Source organism: Neovison vison, chromosome 6, assembly GCF_020171115.1.
Source record: "Neovison vison isolate M4711 chromosome 6, ASM_NN_V1, whole genome shotgun sequence".
Taxonomy (NCBI): Eukaryota; Metazoa; Chordata; class Mammalia; order Carnivora; family Mustelidae; genus Neogale; species Neogale vison.
Window position 1 is genome coordinate 171,046,339 of NC_058096.1, and position 27,495 is coordinate 171,073,833.

Here is a 27,495-nt window from a genome sequence, read left to right on the forward strand (position 1 = left end):
AGACTGAGTCCTCTAGTATTGCTCAGGTGTCCCCAGTCCCTTGTGCTTTGAGGACAGGCCCTTGGAGATGGATCTATCAGAACCTAACCAAAGGTTACAATTGTGGTCTAGGGGTATGGCAGGACCAATCTGAAGGCTCTGTGGAGAGTTTCCAGGGCTGCTCAGTTGAGGGTGTGGGTCAGGGAGACGGTCTGGCTCTGGGTTTTTTTTTTTTTTTAAGATTTTATTTATTTATTTGACAGAGAGAAATCACAAGTAAACAGAGAGGCAGGCAGAGAGAGAGAGAGGGAAGAAGGCTCCCTGCTGAGCAGAGAGCCCGATGCGGGACTCGATCCCAGGACCCTGAGATCATGACCTGAGCCGAAGGCAGCGGCTTAACCCACTGAGCCACCCAGGCGCCCCTGGCTCTGGGTTTTTTGAACAGAGGTCCACTAAATGTGGGCATGGCCTCAGGTGGGCAGACAGATTTCTTCTGCTGTTAATCATTTCCAGTGTTCCAAACAGCCTGGTTTCATTCTGGGTGGCATCTGAGTCCTCTGTTATTGCTCAGGTCTCCCCAGTCTGGGAGCTTCTGTGCCAGGCCTCTCGTTACAGCACCCTCAGAAACAACACTATGGTAAGTGTTAGGGCCTAGAGTCACGGCAGGCCAGGTCTGCCAGTGCTCTTTCGATCTTCGCAGAGGAGTTGAAAGCCAAGTTCAGGGTGAGGGTCAGGCTCTGGGTTTGTGTACATGGGCCAAGTGAATGTGGTGGTGGCCACAGATGGGCATGCAGATGTCTGCTAATCTGAATCCCTTCCTGGACTTCCAAATCACAGGGTTTCCTTCTTGGTGGCAGGCTTAGTCCTCTGGTATTGCTCAAGTATCCCCAATCCATGCGGAATTGGAGCAAGAGTCCCAGGAATGGACCTCTCAGAACCACAAGTAGGTTTAGCATTATGACCTAGGGGGATCTCAGTCCTGATCTGCTGGCATTTTTTCTATCTCTACAGGGGCTGAGTGGAGTACATGAGTTAGAGCGCATGTCAGACTGTGGGTTTCTGTCCAGGATCTGCTGAAAGGTGGGGTTGACTCAGGTGGACCATCATATTTCTATTACTCTGAATCCTTTTCATTGCTCTAAATGACACAGTTTCCTTCTGGCTGCCAGGCTGAGTCCTCTGGTATTGCTCAAGTGTCCCCAATCCCTGGGGCTTTGGAGACAGGATCCTGGGGATGGACCTCTCAGAACCCAAAATACTTTTAGCATTAGGGTCCAGGGGCATGGCAGGCCCAATCTTCCAACGCTATTTCTATGGTGATGGTTGCTGAGTTGAGGGCATAGTGCCAGCAGATCAGGTCTGCCATGCCCCTAGGCCCTAACCCTAACCCTAGGTTCAGTTCTGAGTGTTCTGTCCTGAGAGTCCTGGCACACAAGCCCTGCCGATTGGGGATACCTGAGCAATACCAGAGGATTCAGCCTGCCACCCAGAAGGACCACACCCACATTTGGTGGATCCATGGACACAAACCCAGAGCCAGACACTACCATAACTCGCACCATCAATTCAACCCCTTGGGAGGCTCCTACAGCACCTTCAGTTCAGAGCTACCAAGCACCAAGGCCCTGCTGAAAACCCTAGGTTGGGTTCTGAGAGTTCCATCCCCAAGGGCGAGGCCCCAAATCTCCAGAGATTGGGGACACCTGAGCATTACCTGTGGACTCAGGCTATCACCAAGAAGAAAACAGTGACATACAGAGCTCCAGAAAAGATTCAGTGTAGGGAAATCAACATGGCCACCAGAGGCACACACGCATTTAGTGGGCCCCTGGACACAAACCCGACCCTAGAAATGCCCCCGACTCGTGCCTTCATCTCAGCCTCCTGTAAAGATCAAAACTGCCTCCACAAAGGGCCTGTCATACCCCCAGGCCCTAACCCTAACCCTAGGTTGGTTTCTGAGAGGTCCATCCACAGAATCCTGACTCCAAAGCCCCAGGCATTGGGGACACGTGAGCAATACCAGAGGACTCAGCATGTCACCCAGAAGGAAACTGTGCCATTTGGAACTCCAGAAGGGATTCAGATTAGCAGAAACCTTCATGCGCAGCTGTGGCCATCTCCACATTTACCCAGCCCATGGACACAAACCCAGAGCCTGACCCTCACCCTGAACTTGGCTCTCAACTCCTCTGCGAAGATCGAAAGAGCACTGGCAGACCTGGCCTGCCATGACCCTAGCCCTAACACTTACCATGCACTTTTGCCACAGGCTAATGTGATCTAGTGTCATTTCTGAGGATTTTGTAACAAGAGATTTCACGGGGTTTTTTAAAAGACAGACTACCTGAGCCTTGTCCTAGTGAATCCCAACCTAATAAGGTCATTGTTAAAGATACAAAACCAACAGCTGGATAAATCAGAAAAATGAGGCCCAACTTTCACTGAAATCAAGTGGCATTTACCTGCAGTTTAAACGGCTCTCTAACGTTTGTATTTCGTTGGTATGAGAGTTCTAACAGCACCCTAAAGCGATTACATAGAACACCAAGCCTTTTTAATAGCCTTCTAACTTAGCAAGCCATGGTAATTTAAAAGGGAACGGATGAACTGTTAGAAGCAAGGAGATTTCTGCTGAAGAATGCAAATGCATTCTCTGCCATTGCTTCTGCCTCTTGCTGGAGAGAGACAAAATGCACACAGGCATATGATGGAACTTTCCAGTTGATAGTTTTGCATTATCAGGAAGGAAAGTGTTTGTGAAAAAGAAAATTACTGATAATTAGTTGTGAATGCCTGTAAGGGAAAAAAATGGAGAAACATTGCAGAATTTTATATCAAGGGCTGAACCTCGTGGGTGGCCATCTGAATTGGTAAAATCTTTTGGAGGGGATTTTGGCAAGGTGCAGACCCTTTGATTCAGCAATTCCAATTCTAGGAATCTACTTTATAGCAATATTTGTACATGTACACAAAGGTCTATGTATGAGGAATAATCACTGTAGCATTGTTTGCATGTATGAAAAAAGAAAATAACCTCTGTAACCATTTTGAAAATATTTAAACAAATGATGACATATCCATATTTTAGAAAAATTTGCTGCTAATGGATGGAATGAGATAAATCTATATATTTGACACAGAAAGATGTTTCTGATATGTTAAGTGAAAAGGGCACATTGCTAAACAGTATCTAGTATTTTAAATTTTTTAAAATTTAAAAACTTTTAAAAAAACATTTTCAAATGTTTTTGAAACATTTGTCAGAGCTCCCACAGCGTCCTGGGCACCCCAGCTTCATTTGCGTGTGACGTTCTGGGTTTTCTTGTCTGTCTCCTTTACAGACCCTGACCTCCTGCAAGGCATCAGCCCTGGTCTAGGCATCTCAAATCCTCAGCACTTAACCTCAGTACGGGGCTCAAAGTTTGAATTCACATAACCTTTATTTCAACTTGAATTAATCCCCTCTCTGCCTCTATTACCCCTGGCCAGTCATCTTTCATTCCTGGGGAAACTATGGTAACAGCATCCTAACTGCTCTCCCTCCCAATCCAGGCTGACGTTCAGCTCTGAATTTTAGCTGCACTTTTGCCACAGGCTAATGTGATCTAAGCACACTGCTTTCTATCTCTGTCAGTTTCCTTATCTGTAAAATGGAGACAATAACCTCCTCCCAGCCAGTAGTGGAGGGGACTCAAGGAAAACTGCAGGTGAAGGGCATCAACATTACCCAGATTTGACCTTTGCTACTTCTGCTTTTTGCTTACTTATTTATTTACATTAGTGAGGGAAGGAGAAAGGGGGGCAGAGGGAGAGAGAGAATCTGAAGCAGGCTCCATGCTCAGTGCAGAACCAACAGGGATTTCCATCTCAAGCCCCTGAGATCATGACCTGAGCTGAAATCCAGAGTTGGCTACTTAACTGCCTGAGTCACCCAGGCTCCCCACTATTTCTGTTTTTTGAAAGGCAGTGTGCACCAGGGAAGAAGAAAAGAGTATCTGAAAAGTCTCTGTCCTGGAAGTTAAAGTACATCCTGTGATTTTGAACAAGTTTCTCTAGTTATACCTAAACCAGTGAGCTCTCTCGTGGGGCCTGTTTCCTCCAGAAATTGCATTTGATATGCCCTGCTGTGAGGAGCGTGGCTCCTCAGGCAAAGAGGCAAAAACTCTTCTCTACCCTTAGAATTAAATACAAATATCAGAGAACATTGGTGCAGTCCTTTATCATTCATGGAACACTTTCATGTCCATCATTGGATTTGAAACGGGCTTTTGTGGGGGGGGAAAATCACAGCCAAATTTTAACAGTGATAATTTCTGGATGGTGGAATTGGGCATGATTTTAATTTTATGTGTGCTTTCCTAAACCATCAAAATCTTCGATTTTGGAGCTGGTTGGAGATGATGGTTGTATTACATTGTGAATGCACTAAATGCCACTGAAGTGCACATAAAGTGCACAATTTTATGTTAGCTTTGTGAATTCCACCTTATAAAAAAATTCTGCTATATACATGCATGAATTTACAGCCATTTACTGAAATGTGTTTGAGTCGAGAACAAAAATGGATTCTTCCAATTTTAGTATATGTGCTGCCTAAGCGAGCACCAAAAACGGATTCTTAAGCCTCAAAGGCAGTTCAATTAGCTGACACCCACATCTCCAAGTCACGGGTCGAGGCAGCCAGCCTGCAGAGCGCTCCTCCGACCGCGAGGGGTCTCCGCAGAGCCCTCGCGTCCCCACCCGCGGAGGAGCGTCTTCTCTTGCGCCTTTGAAGCGCGTGTGCACGCGAGAGGCGTGGGGAGCATTGGCCTCTCAGCCTGCAAGACTGCCCCCTGCTCCGGCGTCGATCCGCGCGGCTCCTGAGGCTTCAGCGGGGTGTGGCTTTCGGCCCGAGTTCTCACCGGTCCCTTCATTTCCCACCCCGCGGCTGCAGCTTTCTGCTGTCCGGGCCGTCACCCAACTTCCATCTCCCCACTCTGAACCGGCTGCCCCAGTATCGGTTCCCCGGCCCGCTGTCCTCTGCCCTTCGTGCTCCGCGAAGTGTCTCTGTCTCTGATCCTCGGCCCCATGGCGCTGCAGGCGCTGCAGAGCTCGGGGGTGGCCTTCCGCAAGATCCTGTCTCACTTCCCCGAGGAGCTGAGCCTGGCTTTCGCCTACGGCTCCGGGGTGTACCGCCAGGTGGGGCCCAGTTCAGACCAGAAGGTGAGCTGGCCCCGGGGCAGGCGCCACGCCGGGAATCTGCCTGTTCTCACGAGGTCCTTTTTGTCCTGGATCCCTCCAGAGCCCTAGAGCTGCCCCTCTACTCTGCGCACTTTACGTATCCACTAGCAGAATACAAACTGTAGGAAAGTGTACCTGGTATGACATCATGAGCTGAGTTTTGAAGGCTAAGTAGGAGCTCACTTGGGTGTAGAACAGGAGATGCAGTTATGCGGAGGGCAAAGCTGATGGAGAGGCAAGATGGAAGACAAGAAATAATTTGCCTGTTCAGTGTCCTTAACCTTGGCTGAACATTAGGGTTTTCTGAGAATTTTAAAATGCTGATTCCTGGGTTCCACTTGTGGAGATTCTGATTTATTTGGTCTGGGATAAGACCAGGGCTTCGGGAATTTAAAAAAAAAAAAAAAACTTACCTGGTGAGTCTGATGAGCAACCAAATATGAGTCTCCTCTATAGCTGTGGGAGAAAGTACGAAATGATGGCGGGTGGTTCTAGGGCCAGGGCAGATGCAGTGAAGTTACCAGCAAAAGTTAGTGGATGACCAGTGTATTTACGCAGGCTCAGGCCTTAACAAGAGTCTATTTAGGACTAGGAGTTGTTACTCTTCAAAGTTGCCTGAGTGCAGTAGCAGTGAGGGTACAGTTTTCATTATGATTGCAGACTTTTTCCTGTCAATGGGGGGGGAAAGTTTGCTTCCAAGGTGGAAGCAAGATTCAAGACCTGTAGAAGTGGAGTAGCAAGCAAATATTTTCATTTAAATGAGGCTGTTACTGACTTTCTCCACTCAGGCTTTAAAGCTTTTGCTAAATCAACATAAAAAGAGCAAGAACCTAAATAGAGATGTTTTCTGGTGAACTGGATTTTTATTTGCTGTGGTTAACGCCCAGTCCAACAATTCATTGTCACACAAACTAAGGAAATGATTGCAATAGGGCCTCCTTGATTTGGACACCTGACTGTAATCTGTTTTTAGGTTAAAGTTTGCCTGTTCACTTACTGGTAAGGCCATCTATACTGTTGCTTGAATTTCTGTTTTTCCAACTATACAGTATTTAAGTAATGCTTTGTTTTAAGTTGACAACATATGAAAATTTATAGATTGTAGGTATGTAAGAAATTATAGATTATTGTAGGCTAGTTTTTTCTAACATAATTAACATAATTACACATTTTTTTAAAAGATTTTATTTATTTGACAGACAAAGATCACAAGCAGGCAGGGAGAGGAGGAAGCAGGCTCCCTGCAGAGCAGAGGCTCCATCCCAGGACCCTGGAATCATGACCTGAGCTGAAGGCAGAGGCTTTAACCCACTGAGCCACCCAGGTGCCCCTGGTTACACATTTTTTTAAAAAACATGTCCACCCCAAATTTCACCAGTGGTTTGTGGTTTTTGAGACACTTAGAGCAGGCTTTAGCCTCCTGATTCAATAGCCACTTCATTTTTCAATGGAGATTTTCCTTTGATTAGGCCTGGAATTTCCTCCAAAAAAAGGCCCTTTCTTCCCTTTCCTTCACCCTCATTCCCTACAAGATAACAAGCCTTATAGATTGCAATACAAAGTCTCTATCCCATCAGTCCCTACCCTCCGTGCCTTACTTAATGTCTTCACTTCTCACCCAGACTTTTGCAGTTAGCCCCCTGTGTTGTTTCCCACTTTGAGTCATCCTTCCCTTCAGTGAGCTCTTCTGCAGAAAGATTTTTTTAGCATGGCAACCCAGCCCTCCTCTGGTCTCCCTTGCTTGTGTTCTTTTCCAGCATATCAAAGTAAATGCAACATCCAGAACATGCCTCGCTCTCATATACATAAGAGTGCTTTCCTTTAACAAGACTCCCTTCCTTCCCTTCCCCACACTTATCCTTCCACCAAGCCTGCTTAACTCTTGTACCTTCTTCAAGACTCAGATTTATCAGAGTCTTGAAGAATGTAATTTCATAGCAAAGTTTCTCATTTCTGTTCTGACCCCATTTTGAGTAAAATTAGTACATTTTGCATTCCTCTATCAAGTTCATTTAGTGATAATTTGTCTATTCTCCCCAGTAGACTCTCTTTACTTCTACCCCAGGATCTATCAGAGCTCCTCGTAGGTGCTCAGTGAGTGGTTGGTGAATGGGTAAGAGTTAAAATAACTTATTTTCCATTACATAATGCTTTTCAGAGCTTATCCATCCTGTGTTATTTGATCTGGAAGAAAAGTGGAACACATGTAGCTACATTTAGATGAAAGGCCATGTGTGGCTTAAGCTTCAGCACTCAGAATTTGGAACCAGACTGTGTCTGCCACTCATTAGCTTTGTGTCCATAGGCCTGGAACTTACTCTGTGCCTTGGTCTCCTTTCCTATAAAATTGGTATAATGTCAGTACCTACCTTGTAGGATTGTTTTGAGGATAGACTGAACTATGATACATACAAAGTATTTGGAAGAGTGCTGGCAGGACCAGACATGTGGAGCAAGCATTGCCCTCACTATGCACGTTGATGAAAGCAAGCTCAGACTGGTTCCAGAGACTTGCTTAGATTTCTGATGACAGCCTCAGGTCTTTTATTTATTAATCATAATGGCATAGAATTTTAGAGCTTTCCACTCTATCTAGGTGCCTTTCGAGGAATTAAAACTAAAATCTCTTTTCTTCATTCCCAGAATGCCATGCTAGACTTTGTTTTCACAGTAGATGACCCTGTCACATGGCACTCAAAGAACCTGAAAAAAAATTGGAACCATTACTCTTTCCTAAAAGTTTTGGGACCCAAGATTATCACCACTATCCAGAATAACTATGGTGCTGGAGTCTACTATAATCCATTGATCATGTGTGATGGTAGGGTAAGTGACTTTGGACATTTGTCTTAACTTGGGTGGTTATTAAATTAAATATTACAATACCAGCTAAATATGTATGTTCTTACAGTCAGGAAGTGTTCACATTCCTGCTGGATAAAGGTGGTTGAGAGAGACTGTTAATTACTGCCTTTGGCCAGTGCTTCTCGAATTTGAGTGAGCATCAGATCTCCTAGAGGGCCCCTTGGGCACACAGATTGTTAGGCTCCCCGCCAGAGTTTCTGAATTCCGTAGATCTGTGGTGATGTTTGAGGAATTTTTTTCTAAGTGAGATCTAATTATAGAACATTGCATTAATTTTGGGTATACAATGTAATGATCCGATATATGTCTGTTTTGCAAGATGATTACTACCACAATAAGTTTAGTTAACATTCATCACCACACACAGGTTTTGTTTTTTGTTTTTTTTGTTTTTTTCTGATAAGGAGAACTTTCACTCCCTTAGTAACAAGGGTTTACATTTCTGACAGCTTTCAAATGATGTCGCTGCTGCGGCTGGTCTGGAAAACACACTTTGAGAAACACTGCTTTGGTTAGTGGGACAAATACTCAGGCCCACTCAGGATGAGGGTATCACAGGTAGTCAAGAGCATGTGATGCTGTGCAATAGGAACCTTTTGGTGCCAGCAAATGGGTAGAATTTGAGGAGGCACCCCATGTCCCTGTTGGAGAGTAGCTAAACAGCACAGATCACAGCAGAGGATTGTCTGATGGCAGGAACCCTGCCAAACTTTCACATGAAGGGGCCCAATCTCTAAGAGAGCTGCCAAGAACTAGGCAGGACTGCAGCCTAAGAGGACCAAGGGGGGGACTAAGTCATATATCCCCTCGAGATAAGCCGGGCTACTGGTGACTACAGGTTCCATCAGCTCTGCCAGTTCTGCTCTGTGCTGCTGATGGCTTCGAGCAATCTTACTTTGATGTGCTGATGAATCACGTGAGGATCTCTTTGAAATGCAGATAGTGATTAAGGTGGTCTGGAATGGTGCTTGGGATTTTGGGTATTTTGACAAGCTCCCAGGTGATGCTGATACTGCCTGTCAAAGGACCAGGCTTTGAAGGGCAGGAGGTTGGAGTACTGACTTAAGGATTTTGAAGACCTGTCTGAACTTGGCAGAAATGAGTACTATGATTGATTGGTGATGTCTGTGTAGCCTTTAGGCCCTCTGTTTACTTTTCTGATTGGGGTCTAAACCTGCTCCAACCTGAATTTTGCAGTTGAGGAAATGAGGGTTCAGAGAGTGGACATGACTTCTATAAGGTCATGCAACTCGTTATAATGTGAGAGGCCGCTAACTTCCAGGTCAGTGGTGTTTCCATTACTACCCAGTTGTTCTGTGCCTGCATTAAGAAGGGCTTTCTGCTGTATTGTGGCCAGACTGTAGGGTCGATAGTGGCTCAGTGCAGTGTTTCACATCTACTTTAGTCATGCCAAACATGTAACTTTGTTCTTTCTCCATAATTAGTATTATGCTGAGCCTATCTCTAATTAGTGGTTTCAACAATATTATAAGCTCCAGTAGCCAAATGTTGGGGCATAATTATATGCCAAAGGGACTGTACTTTTTAATTAAAATTCTTAAGCTACTTTTTAGATATTTGTAGCCTGAGAAGGCTGTTTGAATACTGAAGTTTAGCAGAGTGAGTCTGAAGTTATTTGTTGAAGCAAATGGGATTTTGTAACCTGGAACAACTACATTCAGGATTTGTACACATTTCTTTTGAAATGAGCTTGGCCATAATTCCATGTGTTTAGCTCTGATAAAGGGGCTTAATTTTTAGATGTGGCTTTGAAATTATAAGTGTTTGAAATACTTAATAGTGAAAGAGAAATTCACCATGTAAAGGATGTTGGTGAAAACTTCTACGTAAAGAAAATTTCTTGTACTCTGTGATGAACACTGGAAGCCCAGACTGACATTCGGGGATCTAGTTTTTGCTCAGCTATTAATGGTGCCTCCTTGGGCACACCATTTATTAGGTCTCTTATTTCTGAAATGAGAAACTCGAACTATATCTTTGCTTCTCACACTGTGGTGCAGACCCAGTTTTTATTTCCAATTCGGTGAGGACCAGTATGTGCTAGATGGCAGTAGAGAGCCATTGTGCCTTTATCATCACAGGAGCCTGAGTGAAGATAGTGATTGCTTCACCTCACATCCCTGAGGGGACAGATGAGTCTTGGAAACTAATCCTTTGTGAAAGATTCTGGTGGAGATGTGTGTTTTCACAAGGCAGAAGTTTTAAGTGGTTTTGGAAATCAAAGTGCTACTCTGGTCAGAATTTTTCTCTTATATTTTGCATTTGCAAAAGCAACAGTGTGGTACTTTACTCTCTTTCATGCCCATATCTTTTCTTTTCTAGCTTATCAAATACGGGGTCATTAGCACTAACAGTTTGATTGAAGATCTTCTCAACTGGAATAACTTGTATGTTGCTGGACGACTCCAAAAACCGGTGAGCAAGTGTCTTATTGGCTGCCAGAGTTAGGAATGTCTCTCCTCTCTGAACCTGACCTTGCTTTGATCTGTGTGATTACAATGAGATGGAACTCCAAAACAGAAATGAATTTCAGACTCCTTTTACTCCATATAGAATTTAGTAGAATTTAGTGCCAAACAACATCCAGATATTATCCATACTACTCCTGCCTTCTCTCTAAAGATACCCCATTTGTCTGAATGAGGCTCAGAATCAGTCCATTTGGGCTCAGGAGGATGGCAGGAGAGGTGCCCAGTGCTCAGTGGAACCTCTGTCAGCATGACCCAAGTCACCATTCCAGAATGTAAGTGCCATGGGGCACTTTTTTTTTTTTTTTTTAAAGATTTTATTTATTTATTTGAGAGACAGATCAGAAGTAGGCAGAGAAGCAGGCAGAGGGAGAGGAGGAAGCAGGCTCCCTGCTGAGCAGAGAGCCCGATGCGGGGCTCGATCCCAGGACCCTGGGATCATGACCTGAGCCGAAGGCAGAGGCTTTAACCCACTGAGCCACCCAGGCGCCCACGGAGCACTTTTTGTCCACTGATGTATCCCAGCAGTGCCTAGGACAATGCCTGGGACATAGTAAGCATCCAGCAAACATTTTTTGAGTAAATGAATGAGTCAGGTAGTATTTCAGAAGGGAGTAGATTCTGATCCCCTTTCTTACCCTCCTCAGGCCCATGGTGAGATCCTGTTTTAAAGTCCTTCCTTCATTTGGGTTGCCACCAGAGGAGGCTGTGGTGGGTAAGAGTCCCCTGGGTTTTAATAGAAACAAAACAGGAAGGTGAAATCAAGAGAATGGCCCAACCGACTGAGCCGCCCAGTCTTCCCAAAGGACTTGAACTTTTGACATTGTATTCTTTTTGCAGATATATAGCCCATTTTCTATGAAGGAGTGTTTTCATAGTTTAAGAACTATGCAGAATAATAATAGTTGCTAATATCACAGCAAGGAACAATTTTCTTTGTGCTGTTAGAGGGTCTCAGGCCCCAAAACAAGGTACATGGTTTGTTCTCAAACGTCTCCCATAAGAGTGATTCTGCTGCTCCTCTTTTTGTCAGTTATAGCAAAAAAAATTAGAGATTTATACAACCTTAGCTCACTTGGTTGTGTCATAAAAATGTCTATTGAGTGGCATGTGGGTGACTCAGTCGGTTAAGCATCCAATTCTTGATTTCAGCTCAGGTCATTATCTCAGGGTCATGAGTTTGAGCCCTGCTTTGGTCTCTGTGCTGGGTGTGGAGCCTACTTAAGATTCTCTCACCCTGGGGCGCATGGGTTGGTTCGCTGTCTGTCTGCGTTTGGCTTGGGTCATGATCCTGGGGTCCTGGGATTGAGCCCAGAGTTGGGCCTCCGCTCAGCAGGAAGCCTCTTTCTCCTTCTCCCATTCCCCCTGCTGTGTTCCTTCTCTCTGTGTCTCTCTGTCAAATAAATAAATAAAATCTTTAAAAAAAAAAAAAGAGGGGCGCCTGGGTGGCTCAGAGGGTTAAAGCCTCTGCCTTCAGCTCAGGTCATGATCCCAAGGTCCTGGGATCGAGCCCCGCATCAGGCTCCCTGCTCAGCAGGGATCCTGCTTCCTCCTCTCTTCTCTGCCTTCCTCTCTGCCTACTTGTGACCTCTGTCTGTCAAATAAATGAATAAAATCTTAAAAAAAAAAAAAAAAAAAAGATTCTCCTTCCTCTCCTCTGCCCCTCCCCCCACCCAAATCTCCATTGATATACATGGGTGGACGCAATTCTCTTACCTTGCTTCTGAACTTAGAATTTAATGGGATAGCTCATTAAAAGATCAGAAACACTTGATCAGGACAATAGGTATATAGGTATGTCCATATATAAAATTTGTCAAGCTGTACCCTTTAGATTGGTGCATTTCACTATGTAATTTTTACTTTAGTAAAAACATTTTTTTTAAGATTTATTTGAGAGAGAAAAAGTGTGTGTGCATGTGGGCACAAGCGAGAAGAGAGGCAGAGGGAGAGAGAATTCTGGAGCAGACTTCCTATGGAGTGCAGAGCTTGACTTGAGAGGCTTTATCCTAGGACCCTGAGATCATGACCTGAGCCAAAATCAAGAGTTTGGCCACCCAATTGACTGAGCCACTCAGGTACCCCAGTAAAACATTTTTCTTAAACTTCAGAAACAATAGGCTTACTGAATTAATTTCATATACATAAATGAATTTCTCATTTCTAAGCTGGATAACTATTAAAGATAATCCAGTGAAACTGGATAATTAGTAAAATAATTTAATGAATAGATATAATTGAAAATTTGTAGATATTATCTTCCCAAATTTTTTTCTTTTTTCTTTTTTTAGTTTATAAAACATGGGGGCACCTGGCTGGCTCAGTTGGTAGAGCATGCAACTGTTGATCTTGGGTTGTGAGTTCAAGCCCCATGATGTAATTAGAGATTACTTAAAAACATGAAAGAGATTTAAAAATAAAATAAATTTGGGGCACCTGGGTGGCTCAGTGGGTTAAAGCCTCTGCCTTCGGCTCAGGTCATGATCTCATGGTCCTGGGATCGAGCCCCGCATCGGGCTCTCTGCTCAGCAGAGAGCCTGCTTCCCCCTCTCTCTGCCTGCCTCTCTGCCTACCTGTGATCTCTCTCTCTCTCTCTCTCAAATAAATAAATAAATAAAATCTTTAAAAAATAATAATAATAAAAAATAAAAATAAAATAAATTTATAAAATAGTGTAGCCTAATGGAAAGACTAATGAAAACAGAATTAGAACCTTCAGGTCTTATTCATTCCTGCCACTTGTTAGCTGTTTATGTGAACTTGGGAAACTTGTTCCTATCTTTTTGAACCTCAGGTAATTTATCTGTAGGATGGAGTAACAAGAAAGTACTTGCCTTCACAAAGGTGTTGACAAGTGGAAGCAGAATGATAATGCTGGAAAGAACACGGGTGTTTTAGAATGAGATCTAGGGTTTGGGTCCCAGCTATGACAAACCCCAGCTATGTGACCCTGTACCAGTGACTAAATTTCCCTGAGCCTTGGGATATCCTCCTCTGTGGATTAGTTTGACAACATCAACCTTAAAAGGCATTTGAGAAATGCCTCGATCTAAAATGCCTGGCACTTAATAGATACTTAGGAAATGATTGTTCCTTTCTCTTTGTCCTTGCCTATCTCAGAGTTATTTTGAGATAAATGAGATATTTAATATGAAAATGTTCTATTATTCTCTGTGCTATGCTTTGTACTTGGAATATTTCAATTTTTTTTAAGATGAGTTTTAAAAAATGAAATGCCATAAAGTCTCAGAATTTAGCACTGGAAATAACCTCAGATTTTATCTAAATGTCACATATCCTGATAAAATAAAAACAGCAACTCAAGACAAGTAGTAGTTGCTATACTCATCTTGATCACAACTGCATTTCTCAGCTAACTTGAAAAAGAAAATGTTATTGAGGACAATGACTGCCTTTCAAGCTTATTAAACTAATAACTGAAGAAAATTAGGCTATATTAAGACTCATTTGAAAGTGTTGAGCACAGCACATGGTAAAAAATTATGAATGGGTGAATTAACTCTTTTACCCATTAGCATTTTCCTTCCCTGTCCATGGAAATCACTGCTAACCAGAGAATGGTCAGTGGTAACGATCTTTAAACCAATGATTTTTTTTACCGCTAGGTGGCAGCAAATAGTAATCAAACGTGAACAAATCTCATGAGAAAGGGTTGGTGGTAACCTTGTGGACCCCCTCCCCAAAAAAATAAGTGAAGGTCTTGGAATTGTGAAATGAGTACAAGTTCTGTTTTTATGTGTTTTAAAAGAAGGAGTTGTTTTAAATTATATTGTCTCAACCTTTAAAATTATCTTCCATATTGCAAATAGAACAAAATTTCTCAATTCAGGTCTTTAAAAGGAGTACACAGAGGGTGTATGGGAACTCTGTATTTTTTGGCCAGTTTTGCTGTGACTCTAAAACTGTTTTTAAAAATAAAGTTTATTTGGGGGTGCCTGGGTGGCTCAGTGGGTTAAAGCCTCTCCCTTGGGCTTAGGTCATGATCCCAGGGTCCTGGGATCAAGCCCCACACTGGGCTCTCTGCTCAGTGGGGAGCCTGCTTCCTCCTCTCTCTCTCCCCCAGCTTCTCTGCCTACTTGTGATCTCTGTCTGTTAAATAAATAAATAAATAATCTTTTAAAAAATCATAAAGTTTATTAATAATATTTTAAAAATATAAAGGAATACCTTGCTTGAAAAGATGGACATTTCTGGGGAAAAAAATAAGTATAAATTACATTTCTATCATACTTTACCATTAACTTACCTCGTAACTGAGGTTAGATAAGTCACTTTTATTTCTAGTGTAGCTTTAAGTTTCTGAGTCACTTACCAAGTCATTTTTCAAGGAAAGAGCAATGAAATTTGAAGTATTTAATAGGATCTTGTGGTCAGTTCTTTTTTAAGTCAAAAGAACTCTAAAGAAATTTATTTAATTTATTTAATTTATTTATTTAAATTTATTTATTTAACCTAAGTCTAGATTTTTGTACTTCATGCTTTTAGTGTATAGATAATTTGGTTTGAATTTTTAAAGCATTCTCATTGATATGTCATAGCATTTTGCTACCTAGTTAAGAGAATTTTAATTTAATATATTCATTGCAGTACTTTTTCTTATTTTGCTAGTAATATAGATATTTTATAACCTAAATTATTGAGATATAATTCACATACCATACAATTCAACCATTTAAAGTGTACAGCGATTTTTAGTACATTCAGCGTTTTGCAATTATTACCATATTGTAACTTCAGTGATTTACTTTTTGTAGCTAGAAAAATCCCAGTGGTATTAAAGATCCCTGAAAGAGAGTTGGAAAACCTGACTTACTGCTCTTGGCTCTGCCCAGCTGTGAGCAAATGTTTGTGCCCCTAGCCTTTGAAATGCAAAATTTGAGCCATTAATTTACTTATTCAAGAGACGACTAAGTTTCCCCTCTGCGGGTGCTAAAGGAATAGAAAAATACCACCATATTGCTGATCCTGGAAGAACCCACAGTCCAACAGATAGATGATAAGGTTTCATCCAGCTCGAATGTTCAGGGTTTCTTCTTGGTCCTCAAGCAGTGACCATTTAGAAAAATTAATGTTTCTGGCCATTTGGAATGGAAAACTTCTGTGGAAAGTGTCATTTGGTTACTAGTTGAGTGAACACTAGGTAGGGCTGTGTTCTTTGTGACTATGACTTTACTGATTACAATTCAAGGACTGTCTCCATGTGACTGTATTATAGAGGAAACCACCGCGTGTGACTCTTTTCTATCTTGAAAGGTACTCACAAATCTCTCAAGTTGAGCTTTTGAAAGTCCCTTCAAGCTTTTCTCCTTCCTCTCTCCAGTAACGATTCTCCCCTTGGCAGTAATGTTAATGCTATCTATGCGGTTCAGGTCGGGGCATTCCCAGTAAGATACAAACAGCTATTCACAAATCGAAGGACTTTCTTTTTTTCCCAGGCCTCTCTGGCAGTGTCCCAGGAGTTCACTGGCTTGACTCTGAACCACAAATAACAGTGCTGCCGAGACAAGTGCCTAGGTCACCTTACACTGGAGAGCCAGATCAGCACAGTAGCAGAGTCTTCTGAATTGACATTTTTCCTTTGAGTAAGGATGCTTTTATTTTTATTCTCTTAACCTTACTTAGCAAACTGGTTTTTTTCACTAAGTAGAGTGACTTTCTTGGAGAACAAGTGTATTGCTTTGAATAGGAAAATTTCCCCAAACTTACTCTGATTTGTTAGCATCTCGGAATAACTTGTTTTTGTTGAGTTTCTGTAAAAGCCACCAAAAAGAGAGAGGATGAAGAATTATTGAGAAGGACCTGGTGAATGAGGATGAAGAACAGGAATAAGGAAATAAACAGGCTTCACAGGATTTTAGAAAGAGCTCTGGATAAATCAGGGACCTAGGTCCTCTTTTGGTGTGCCACTACTTCTCAAGGGAAGATCTTTTAACCCTCTGGGCCTCAGTTCCCCCATTTAGGAAAATGAGGACGTTGCCCTCCTAGACCTGATTCTTTATGGAATACAAAGTTTGGGAAAGTTATTCAAGGAGTGAACATAGGAGTTATATAGGAACTTAATTAACATTTCTTTTAATCAACTTTCCAGATAAGAAGTTAACCAGAACAACAACAACAACAACAAAAGTTAACCAGAACAGATCCCTAACTGAATGCATGAAAATAATTCAAAAAATTTAGAACTGGATCTGCCAAGTATAAGGGTGTTACCCTGATTTTTGCCATCAACTCATTATGCAATGTTGGGCAAGTCATGCTACTGGACTGCACCTTCATTTTCCTTTCTGCAGATGATTGCAGTAATGCTAAACTCACCCAAGTGCTGAAAGGCCTAATTAAGGGCTATTAAGTGCTGTAATTACAAGGGAGGAGTTGGGAGTATTGAATAAGGTATCTTACCTTCCATAGAGAGGTTTGGTTATTATAAATATTCCCTTAGGAAAAAAGTAGGGACAAAAGGTAAAAGATAGAAGTAAGGTTCTTAAGTTAATAAAATAGTTGTTTTATAATACCGTTTTTGACAATAAAAAGAAGAAATTACTTTGAGACATACATCATCTTTTCTCCTTGCAGTCTAATAAAATTTTAATTTTGTTTCTGATAGTGTATGTCTTTTAATGCCATCTTAATTTTTCTCAGAAATCATCTTTATTTGACAAATAAAAGGCAACTTAAGCCCCATTTTCTAGAATTGGGGAAGATTTGGTGACAGCACTAAATGGTTTACAGAAGGTGGATACATTTCAGATAGGTGAGGGTCCTTATTAGGAACTTGCAGACTCTTCCCTTGTTTATAGACAATCAGTTAGAAGCAGCCTGATGGTTTAAAAAGATTATACCGGGAGTGTAAATTGGCACAAGCACTCTGAAGAGCCATGTGGCATTTCTACTTCTAAATATATACCTGCAAGCAGTGGTTCTCAAAATGTGAAGGTTCCTTGACCATCTAAGAATTTGTCAGAAATGTACATTTTCAGGCCTGGCTTAGGCCTCCTGAATCAGAAATGCTGGGGAATGGGCCTAATAATATGCATTTTAATAAGCTCTCAAGTGATTGTTGGTGCTTGCTAAAGGTGAGAAGCTCTGGCCAGGGAAATTCTTGTATTGTGCCCAAAGATAGAGAAGGAAGCTCACTTCAGCTGAGGGTCATATGCAGTATCTCATTTAATCTAACCAACAACCTTATCAATTTGGTTCTGTTATTAACCCCATTTTACTGATAAGGAATTATGGTCATAGTCACAGAGCTAGCAAAAGATGGAGATGGGTCTTGAACACTTTCCTAACTACAGTGCCGTCTTCAAAACCGAATCTCAGAGCAGACCGGAATTATTTGTATTTTAATGGATTTGAAGAAAGTCAAAGACAGCACCTTCCACTGTGTATTCAGGAGAAAAATCCTTTTTATTGATCAAGGCATTCACTAGTACATTAGGTACTTTGCATTTATTATTTCATTCAATCTTTGCAACAATTCTTTGATGCACATTTATCGCCATTTTATAGATGAGGACTTAAGTTCAGAGAGATCAAGTAATTTGGTCAAATTCACGAGCTAGTAAATACCTGGACCTGAGCCCATACCTACCCCCAAACGCATGCTGTTTCTACTCTAGCTAATTTTCTTTCCTTTTTTCCTTAGCCAGGTTCAAAATAAGTTCAAAATAAAACATGAAGTTCTTAGATTATATATGGATAAGAGTAGAGGTGAGTTCTAAATAAAGAAGTAAAATGCCTTTGTTTACCATAAAATTAAGTAAATAACCATGAGATTATAAAATTTAAAAATACAAAATTTCCCGAAGGATGTTTATTTCATTTATACTGACTTCTTTTTCAAAACCTATGGAGAATTTCCTCATTTAAGAGAAATATTTAGTTTGCTTTCTTCCCTGTATCATGATATCTTTGATTCTGGCAAAGAACACAAGCCTCTGGGATTTCTTATTAGAATAATTATTTCATGTCTACTGGCCTAATATTTCAAGATCTTCAGCGCAAAGGGTTTGGGATAGTTTCAGTCCATGCATGAACCAATAGCTTGAGCAGTAGCCCACTTTGACATTTTTCTTCTAAATGTTCTGCTTTTTGCAGGTAAAAATCATAGCAATGAATGAGAATGTTGCTCTTAGGTCAGCCCTTGATAAAAATCTGAAGAGTGCTGTGACCACAGCCTTCCTCATGCTCCCTGAAAGCTTTTCTGAAGAAGACCTCTTTATAGAGATTGCTGGACTCTCTTATTCAGGTTAGTAGACTTGGTGCTCATGTTTTCTGCAGGAAGGAGATGCATTGTTTTTTTGTTTGTTTGTTTGTTTGTTTTAAAGATTTTATTTATTTATTTGACAGATAGAGATCACAAGTAGGCAGAGAGGCAGGCAGAGAGAGGAGGAAGCAGGCTCCCTGCTGAGCAGAGAGCCCAATGCGGGGGCTCCATCCCAGAACCCTGAGATCATGACCTGAGCTGAAGGCTGAGGCTTAACCCACTGAACCACCCAGGTTCCCCAGAAGATGCATTGTTTGAAGACCACCCATACAGACATCCTGCTTCTCACTCCCTGCTGGAGCTGCAGGCCCACAACCCCCTCACCCCCATCCCGCCACTTCCTCTTGGGGGGGAGGCGGGGCGGACTGCCAGAACCCCAGGATTTGCCTCCTTGCCTCCAAGGGCTCTTCCTCTCCACCTCTGTATGTAAATCACCCCAGGGTAGTCTTACAGTTGTTACTATTCATTTTCTTTTGGAAACAATTCCAAACTGACAGAAAAGTTTCATTAATAAACAAAGAACTCCCATGTGCCCTCCACTGCCCTTTGCCAATTTTAGTGTTTCCTCACATTTGTGTTATCATCCTCTTTGTCCCAATGGTTTTTTGTTGTTGTTTTTTTTTTTAAAGATTTTATTTGTTTATTTGACAGACAGAGATCACAAGTAGACAGAGGCAGGCAGAGAGAGAGAGGGAAGCAGGCTCCCTGCCGAGCAGACAGCCCATGCGGGATTCGATCCCAGGACCCTGAGATCATGACCTGAGCCGAAGGCAGTGGCTTAACCCACTGAGCCACCCAGGCCCCCCTGTCCCAATGGTTTTCTAACTGGAGTGTGCATCCGAATACCCTAGAGGTACTGGGTGCACCCCCACACAGCTGCTTTGGCAGATCTGGGATAGAACTGAAGAATTTGTATTTCTAGCAAGTGGGTGAAGCTGATGCTCCTGCAGCAATCCCACTCAGAAAACCACTGCTCTCTCTTTACCTGTAAATATTATATCATGTATTTTTTTCTGAAATATTAGAGAGTAGCTCACACATATCCTGTTCCCTTCAAGCCAAATAGTTCCAATATATGTTTCCCAAGAACAAGGACATTCTCTTCTATAACCACAGGACAGTTACCAAATTCAAGAAACTTTACACTGATATAGTACTTTTATCAGATAGATGATCCATAGTTCATATGTTGCAGTGATGTTCTTTCCCCCCATAAGTACACAGCCCAGTCAAGGATCATATTTATTAAAATGCCCTCTCTCTTCTATCTTTTAATCAGGAACACTTTCTTAGCCTTTCTTTGTCTTACATGACGTTCCATTTTGAAGACTTACACCAGTGATGTTTGTGCCCTGATAAGCAGAGTTTTTTCTCTTCTAAGCAATCCAAGAGGAGACATTTGAAGATCATTCGAATCTCCTGCTTCTTATCAAACTTTCCGTCCTAGATTGAGCATTTATTGAAGATTCATGCTCCAACCAGTCTTTATTATGATGGTTACAAGTGGGGACTTTACAACTCCACCACTCCTTGACCATTAAGAAAAAGCTTTCCCATCTAACCCATTCATTGGTTTATTTATCTAAATCTTAACTTCCTTTCCCTTTCTTCTTAGACAAGTGTGTTCCTCAGAGATGTCAGGGGCCACTTCAAAGGGAGAGGGGAAAGCTGAGAGGATATAGCCCGGGGCCTCTCACCCTAGCTGCAACCAGAGGGGAGCTCCCCTTCCTGTTTAATGTATTAAGGATCCATGTAAAATTTTATTTACAAAAAAAGTAGTCCGTTGCCTTAAAAAGTTTGAAACCACTGTCTTAAATAAGTATCTTCTTTCCCAACTTTTAAGTGTGAGTCAAAGAACTCTGTGCTGAAAACATTTCAAAAGCAGTTTACTCATTTTCTGAATCCCTGTACAGATAAGATTTTATGAAACTATAATGCTAAAAGAGACCGTGAAGGCCTTGTTCTTGAGTTTTTTCCCCAAAGTGCAGCTAACAGAACTACAGCTGCAGTTGTAACACTGGAGAGAAGGGAAGTGACATGCCCTTGGTCTTGGTCACTTGGTCAGCTCCACATGGCAGCATCCCTGCCTTTCAACAGGAAATGGAGGGGCAGAGGCTGCTGTGGCTGGGTACCGGAATAAATGGGCCTTTGTGCAACATGTAGGAGAAGGGGGTCACCCTGATAAGATGATTCTCTCCCCTTGTTCCCTTGTGAAAAAAGGTGGGCCCAAAACCTTTTATAAAGGGTTAACTTTGTGGGAGAATGATGCAGAGCCGATTTCTCCTTTGCCCACACCATTGCCACTCCTCCGTTTCCTCCACTGTGATCAACATCAGCATAGTGTCAGGTGGATACCAGGAGTTCCTATAAATTCTGAACATTGACTCGAAGTGTCTTGAATGGCATAACTGCCTTTATGTATTAGCAAATTTCAAGTTAGCATGCAAGCTGCTATCAGTCTTCAGCTGATTCTGTTTTGCCTCCTGGATGGGCCGTGTTTTATATTCCTGGTTTCTCCTATACTGTGAGACATGTACAAAGTGTTCAGTGAGTTCTTGCTGACTCATAACAGTATCATTGTCTGTTTTGCTTCTTTTATAATTTTTATGAAGGACTGGTGTGTAGCAGTGCTATACCAGACATAGTAGGTGGGGAGGGGGTTAAGTAGAAAGATTAAAAAATCAGTAGGTCCGGGGGCATAGATATATAGATAAATTGATCATTGAATTCTCACACCATAACCCTGTTAGTTAATAAATATTTCCTGTGTGCCTTCCATGTGCCACACACTATGCTAGGCCCTGGATATACACTGGTGAGCCTGACATGAGTAAGACTCCTCGTGGAGTTCGTGTTCCCTTAGGCAGAGGCAGGTGGTAAAGAAGCAGAAAGGCCATTTTAAAGAGCACCACGTGTAATAAAGAGAAGAAAAGAAATCCTGAGGAGGGTCACCTTTACCTTGGATAGGCAGGGAGGGCCCTCTAAAGTGGTGATGTCTGAGTCCAGATCTAGTAGTGGCAGGAAGCCCACCCTGAGCTGATGGGAGAAGGGCACATGGGGAGAGCTGCTTCCTAAGGGGCAGGTCCTAACCTTGGTGCGCCTGATTCTGGCTTTCTCAGCTTCTAGTTTCTCCCATTTCTCATCTTGTCTCCTCTTGCTCCCTTGCCATTATATTATTTATTGCTTAACCCAGATTTGGATCTGAGAATTTGGCCAAGGATCCTACATTACTCATTTTGCTGAGGTTGGCTTCTTTTTACTGCAAAGCTTAGGACACAATACTTGGCACATCCTCTCTAGAGGGAACTGATTCCAAACCTGTGCAGTCCCCAGTTTATAAATGAGACATTTTCCAAAAAGCAGTCTATCAGCCAGTTGTTTAGAACTGGGAACATATTTTTCCACCAAGACAACAGTATATGATATTCCTAAGCCAGGACACTGTATAATTTATGGTTACCTACTCCATAAAATAATGAAATTAGAGTAGAATAGTGAGGATGGGGAAGGATCTAGGCCCTACAGGTAGATACCTTTCATGGGTGTGAGACCTGCCCCAGGCCATGTGTTGAAAAGCAAGCTTTTCTTCCTTGATTTCTGAGAACCCAATATCCTTGAACTAATTGGATTCTATCCTGTCGGCAAACCTCCCAGGGCCCCCAGAATATTCCAGACTACAAATTAACTCACCAGTTTCATTTTTATTTACAACTTTGACATTTATTTTCTATGTTGCTCCTAACCTGCATAGATCAGCATTTCTCCCTGGAATGGGGTAAGGATAGGGAAACAGGAAACAGCATCTCTCCATGTTATTGGACAAGCTCCTGCCAGTAGTTACTAGCAGAGGCAAGATCTCTCTGTATTACTAGTAGTAGTAATAACAGTATTTAAGGATCACTTTGACTGGCTTGGGGGGTCGGTATTGATGACATTATTGTTGTAAATGATGGTGAGAAAGGAGTAGGTGGAAGATGAGAGCCTGCAGAATAGGGGAGGAGAAAGCTTTCTAATCCTTCGGTTATTCTTAGAAGTCAGCATTTAAGTAAACAGAAAAGGAAAACCAAATGAGCTTTAAAGGGTCACCTTGACCTTTCTCATGTAAGTACAAACTATTAAAATGACTAATTTTACATAATCCTAGTTTAACATTTATCAAATGAATCAGCATCCCATACCTCATGAAGACTTAAAGCTATAATTTCTGCTCTAAAGAACTTCACATTAATAAACATGTAGTCATAGTGAGTCAGTGATAGACTTAAAAAACAACACATATAGAATAAGGCAGGGAGTGTGAAAGAAGACGGCTTATTTAGGGAAGAAGGAATAGATTGATGTGACTGAAGTCCATGCCTCATAACAGGAAAAAATAGCACTTATTGTTATGTGCCAGGAACAACTCTCAATATTTCTGATCTAATAACTAGTTTAATCTTTGCAGTCTTCTTTTGATTTGCATGCTCATTTATTGCCCTGTTTTAAGATGAAGAAACGGAGGCCCAGATCTTTCTGGTAGGTTCATGGGTGGTGGAGCTGGAATTGTAGCCCATGCTCTTCACCATTTATCTTCATTGCTTCTCAGGTATTTTGGAGAAGAGGTTAGGCCCCGGCCAGGCCAGATAAGGCAATGAATACAAAGTCAAATGAGACTGGAATTTGATATCCCGTACACACCTGGGAACCACAGGAAGTTCCAGACATTGTGAGATGGCATGAGATTTGTTGCTGTAGAAAGATCGTTTTGCCAGCACTGTTCAGGAGGGAGAGAGACTAAAAACAGGGAAGGGCCTTACTCATTGAGCAAATAAGGACAAGAGTCTCCTATGCCAAGCACTCTCTAACCTCTGTGCATGAAGGAAGTAAATCAGGCGGGCATCGTCCCTGACATTTTGGAGCTTTCATTCCAGTTGAAAAGTCAGACAGCAAACTCATGGCAGTGCTAGAATAGGGGAGGAAAGCTAATGTGGCTTATAACCAGGGGAGGCTTTGGTGGAAGGTGACATTTGAACTGAGCACCAATGGATAAGGACCCACGAGGAGAGCCCACATGAGAGCTGTCTAGGCAGAGAGGGGTCTAGTTAGGACTGTGCCCATGTCCAACCAGCCTCACGTCCTCGGCCTCTGGAACAGTGCTGTGGCACAAAGTGGCACAGCACGCTGTCCATATTTGTTGGCTATTGATAGGGTGAGTGGTGATGAGGCCTTGAATTAGAGTAGCATCTCAGCAAAGTGCACAAATTCTTATGAGAAGAATTGACATTCAGCCCTTAACTTCTTAAATTAAGTATCTTATTTTGTACCATGCTGCTTTTTTTTTTTTTTAAACATTCTACTCATGGGAGGCAGAATTAGGGAAGTATTTAAAAACTGGGGCTCTAGAGTCAGAGATCTGGGTTCAAAACCTGGCTGTATTTTTTATTTTTTGTCTTCAGGCAAGTTTCTTAGCTCCTTGTAATTCAGTTTTCTTCATCTTTAAAGAAGGGTTTTATATAGATTAAATGCAATCATACATGTAAAGTGCTTAACACAGTGGCTGGCTTTTGGTAAAGGCTCAGTAAGTGTTATCATTGTCATTTTGGATACGTGATTGTACTCACACAGCCCCTTGATGTAATAAAATGTAATAAACAAAAGAAAGGGAAAGACCACTGTCAAACCTTAGTTTGAATACTGGCTTTGCAGAGGTGCTTGAACCTTTTGGAGCCCGTTTCTTATCTATAAAACAGAATAACTGTCCTGTTATTTCAGTGAGATAATACAGAAAAAAGTTCCTAACATCATACCTCTTTGATAGTTGGTGCTTAGAAAATTATTGCTATCATTATTTATTTCTGTTAACATAGTATTCCTGGCCACACAGTTTTTTATTAGGTTGATACACCATTATTTGCCCATTCAGTGATAGATGGACACTCAGGTTGGCTCCACTTACCATTGTTTTATTAATGCCACAGCTGTGAATCACTTTGGAGAAATTACTTTGGTAGGGAAATGGGGGAGAGGGGGTCACTAACTTCCTGGGATGTGTTCTCCAAAACAGAGTTTTGTTGTTAGTTAAAAGAATTACAAAACTTGTTACATGTTGACAAAAATTAGCAGGCATTAGAATCCACTTAGATCAGATGGATTTGTTTGGTCCTTTCCTGTCCTTACGGAGTGAAAAACACCTTCAAGCACTCTTGTGTAAGAGAGAGAATGGGTTTCTTTCACTGCCAGATTGTCTGAACACAAGCTCAGCTACTTCTAGGAATAAGACAAAGTGAGGAAGTTGCCAGTTGAGTGATTCTTGGAGAAAAAAAAATTAGAACTGGGTGCCAGCCCTCTGAAGTATGAGTAAACATCCTCATTTCTGGATCCTAGTAAAAGCCAGTAAAGAAACTTCTTCTCTGGAGAGCTATTAAGATTTATTGCACGAGAGTCGAAATATCTGAAACCTTGCAAACGGTGCCATTGGATTACTTGACTATTAGAGATAGACTAAGTAATTTGGAAGCATATTTCTCTATGCTTGGCAAGCTTGAGCTTTTGCTGAAGCCTCAGTTGGACCTCTATACTCAGTCACTGGTTAATTTCTGAGTACTCCAGAAGGGATATTAATCATCAATAATACCTAATGTTTATGGATTACTTACTATGTGTCAGATATTGTTCTGTATTATGTGTATTAATGCATTTAATTCCTGAATCTTATAAGCTACCTACTGTTACTGCTTCCATTTTATATTTGAGGATACTGAAGCCTAGAGAAGCTAAGTAGCTTGCCTTGGGTTAGGTAGCTTATGAGTACCAAGCTAGGACATAAACACAGGGGGTCTGGTTCTAGAACCCTTTGCTCTTCTACAAATGGTGTATTGTGGTGGTCCTGGTCCATGCCTGGGACAGGCTTCTCCCAGGTCCCTGGGTGACTTATCTCCCTCCCCCAGCCGCTCCCCTGCCCCTACCCTGTCATCTTTCTCTGCTTGTGTTCTCTTCACAGCACTGTCTGAAATACTGATTATTTTATTTGTTCGTTAGTTGGTTTGTCTTTGGTCTTTGTTCCACTACTAGAATGTAAAGGGCAGAAATGTTTGTCTTATTTTGTCCTTAGAGTGGTACCTGACACATTCTAGGTGTTTAGTAAATATGTAATGAATGAATGGATGGATGACTGTAATATTGGTTCCTTCTTGAACCAGTATTGTCAACCTGATTTCTCCCCTTCCCTTACTACACTGATCTATTTTGTGTTCGCTAAAGTGTGGAAAAGAAAAGGTAATTCAAATTTATATCACCGTGTGCATCAGCTGTTTATTCCTTTTTTTAAAAAGATTTTATTTATCTGAGAGAGAGAAAGAGGGTGCAAAATAGGGGGAGGGGCAAAAGGAAAGGGAGAAGCAGGGAGCCTGACCTTGCGCTCTACTCAGGGATCCTGAGATCATGACCTGAGCTAAAGTCAGATGCTTAACTGACTGGGTCACTCAGGTACCCCAAAGCTATTTATTCTTATCTCATTGTCTTCCACATGCAAGTGGTATGATATGGTGTCTTTTCTGCAGCCATGGAGATATTTGGGGGAATATATTTTGAATGGTGCAGTAGACTGCCTCCTAGAAATACTGTCCTAGTTATCTGTGTTTAAAGAAGTATTGTATTGTCCACATACAGAAGAATGACTTTGGGCCCTTTTCTCATACTATTCACAAAATAAACTCAAAATGGATCATGTATAGAAGAGTCAAATGTAAGATCTAAAAGTCGAAAGCTTTTAGCAGAGTGACTTTGGGTTAGGCAGGGGTTTCTTAGATATATACCAAAAGCACAAGCAACAAAGAAAAAAATAGATAAATGGGAAAACTGTATGAAAATTAAACTTTTGTGCTGTAAACAATACCCTCCAGAAAGTGAAAAGGCAACCAATAGCTTGGGAGAAGAGATTTACAAATTGTATATCTGATCAGGAATAACACCAGAATATATAAAGAATTCTTGGAATGCAATAAAAAGACAAATAACCCAATATTAAAATAGGCAAAGGACTTGAATAGACAGGTTTTCAAAGAAAGTAGACAAATAGCAAGTAAGCACTTAAAAAGATGCTCAACATCATTAATCATTAGAGAAATGCCAGTTAAAACCCCAGAAATGGTGCTTCGTACCCAGTACAATGACTATAATTGAAAGACAAGAACAAATGTTGACAAGGATGCAGAGAAATTGAAACTCTCATGCATCATTGATAGGATTGTAAAAGGGTGAAGATGCTTTGGAAAAATAGTTCGGCTGTTCTGAAGATATTAAACATAGAGTTATCATATAGCCCAGCAATTCTGCTCTTAAGTATCTACCCAAGAGAAATGAGAACACATATATACACAAAAACCTTTACACAGATGTTCATCATAGCTTTATTCAGAATAAATAGCCAAAAAGTGGGAACAACCCAAATGTCTATCAGGTGAGGAGTCGATTAAAAAAATGTGGTACATATGGGTACCTGGATGGCTCAGTGGATTAAGCCTCTGCCTTCCGCTCACATCATGATCTCAAGGTTCTGGGATCAAGCCCCATGTTGGGCTCTCTGCTTGGCGGGGAGTCTGCTTCCTCCTCTCTCTCTGCCTGCCTCTCTGCCTACTTGTGATCTCTCTAATAAAAAAGTAAAATCTTTTTTAAAAT

General features: G+C 41.7%; 1 protein-coding gene across 4 annotated transcripts in view; it reads left to right on the forward strand.

Moving 5' to 3' along the window:
- Nucleotides 1-4,773: 4,773 nt before the first annotated feature.
- The window catches only part of TAMM41 (TAM41 mitochondrial translocator assembly and maintenance homolog), a 52,129-nt gene continuing 29,407 nt past the window's right edge, over nt 4,774-27,495 (forward strand). For 2 of the 4 annotated variants that reach the window (XM_044252980.1, XM_044252981.1), the window contains exons 1-4: nt 4,774-5,184; nt 7,846-8,028; nt 10,411-10,503; nt 18,672-18,822. In XM_044252980.1, the coding sequence (XP_044108915.1) occupies nt 5,050-5,184; nt 7,846-8,028; nt 10,411-10,503; nt 18,672-18,822 (562 nt within the window). In that variant the 5' untranslated portion in view covers nt 4,774-5,049. Of the gene's footprint in view, nt 5,185-7,845; nt 8,029-10,410; nt 10,504-16,085; nt 16,160-18,227; nt 18,285-18,671; nt 18,823-27,495 lie in introns of those variants that run through there. The other 2 variants (XM_044252983.1, XM_044252982.1) reach the window with 2 other exon arrangements.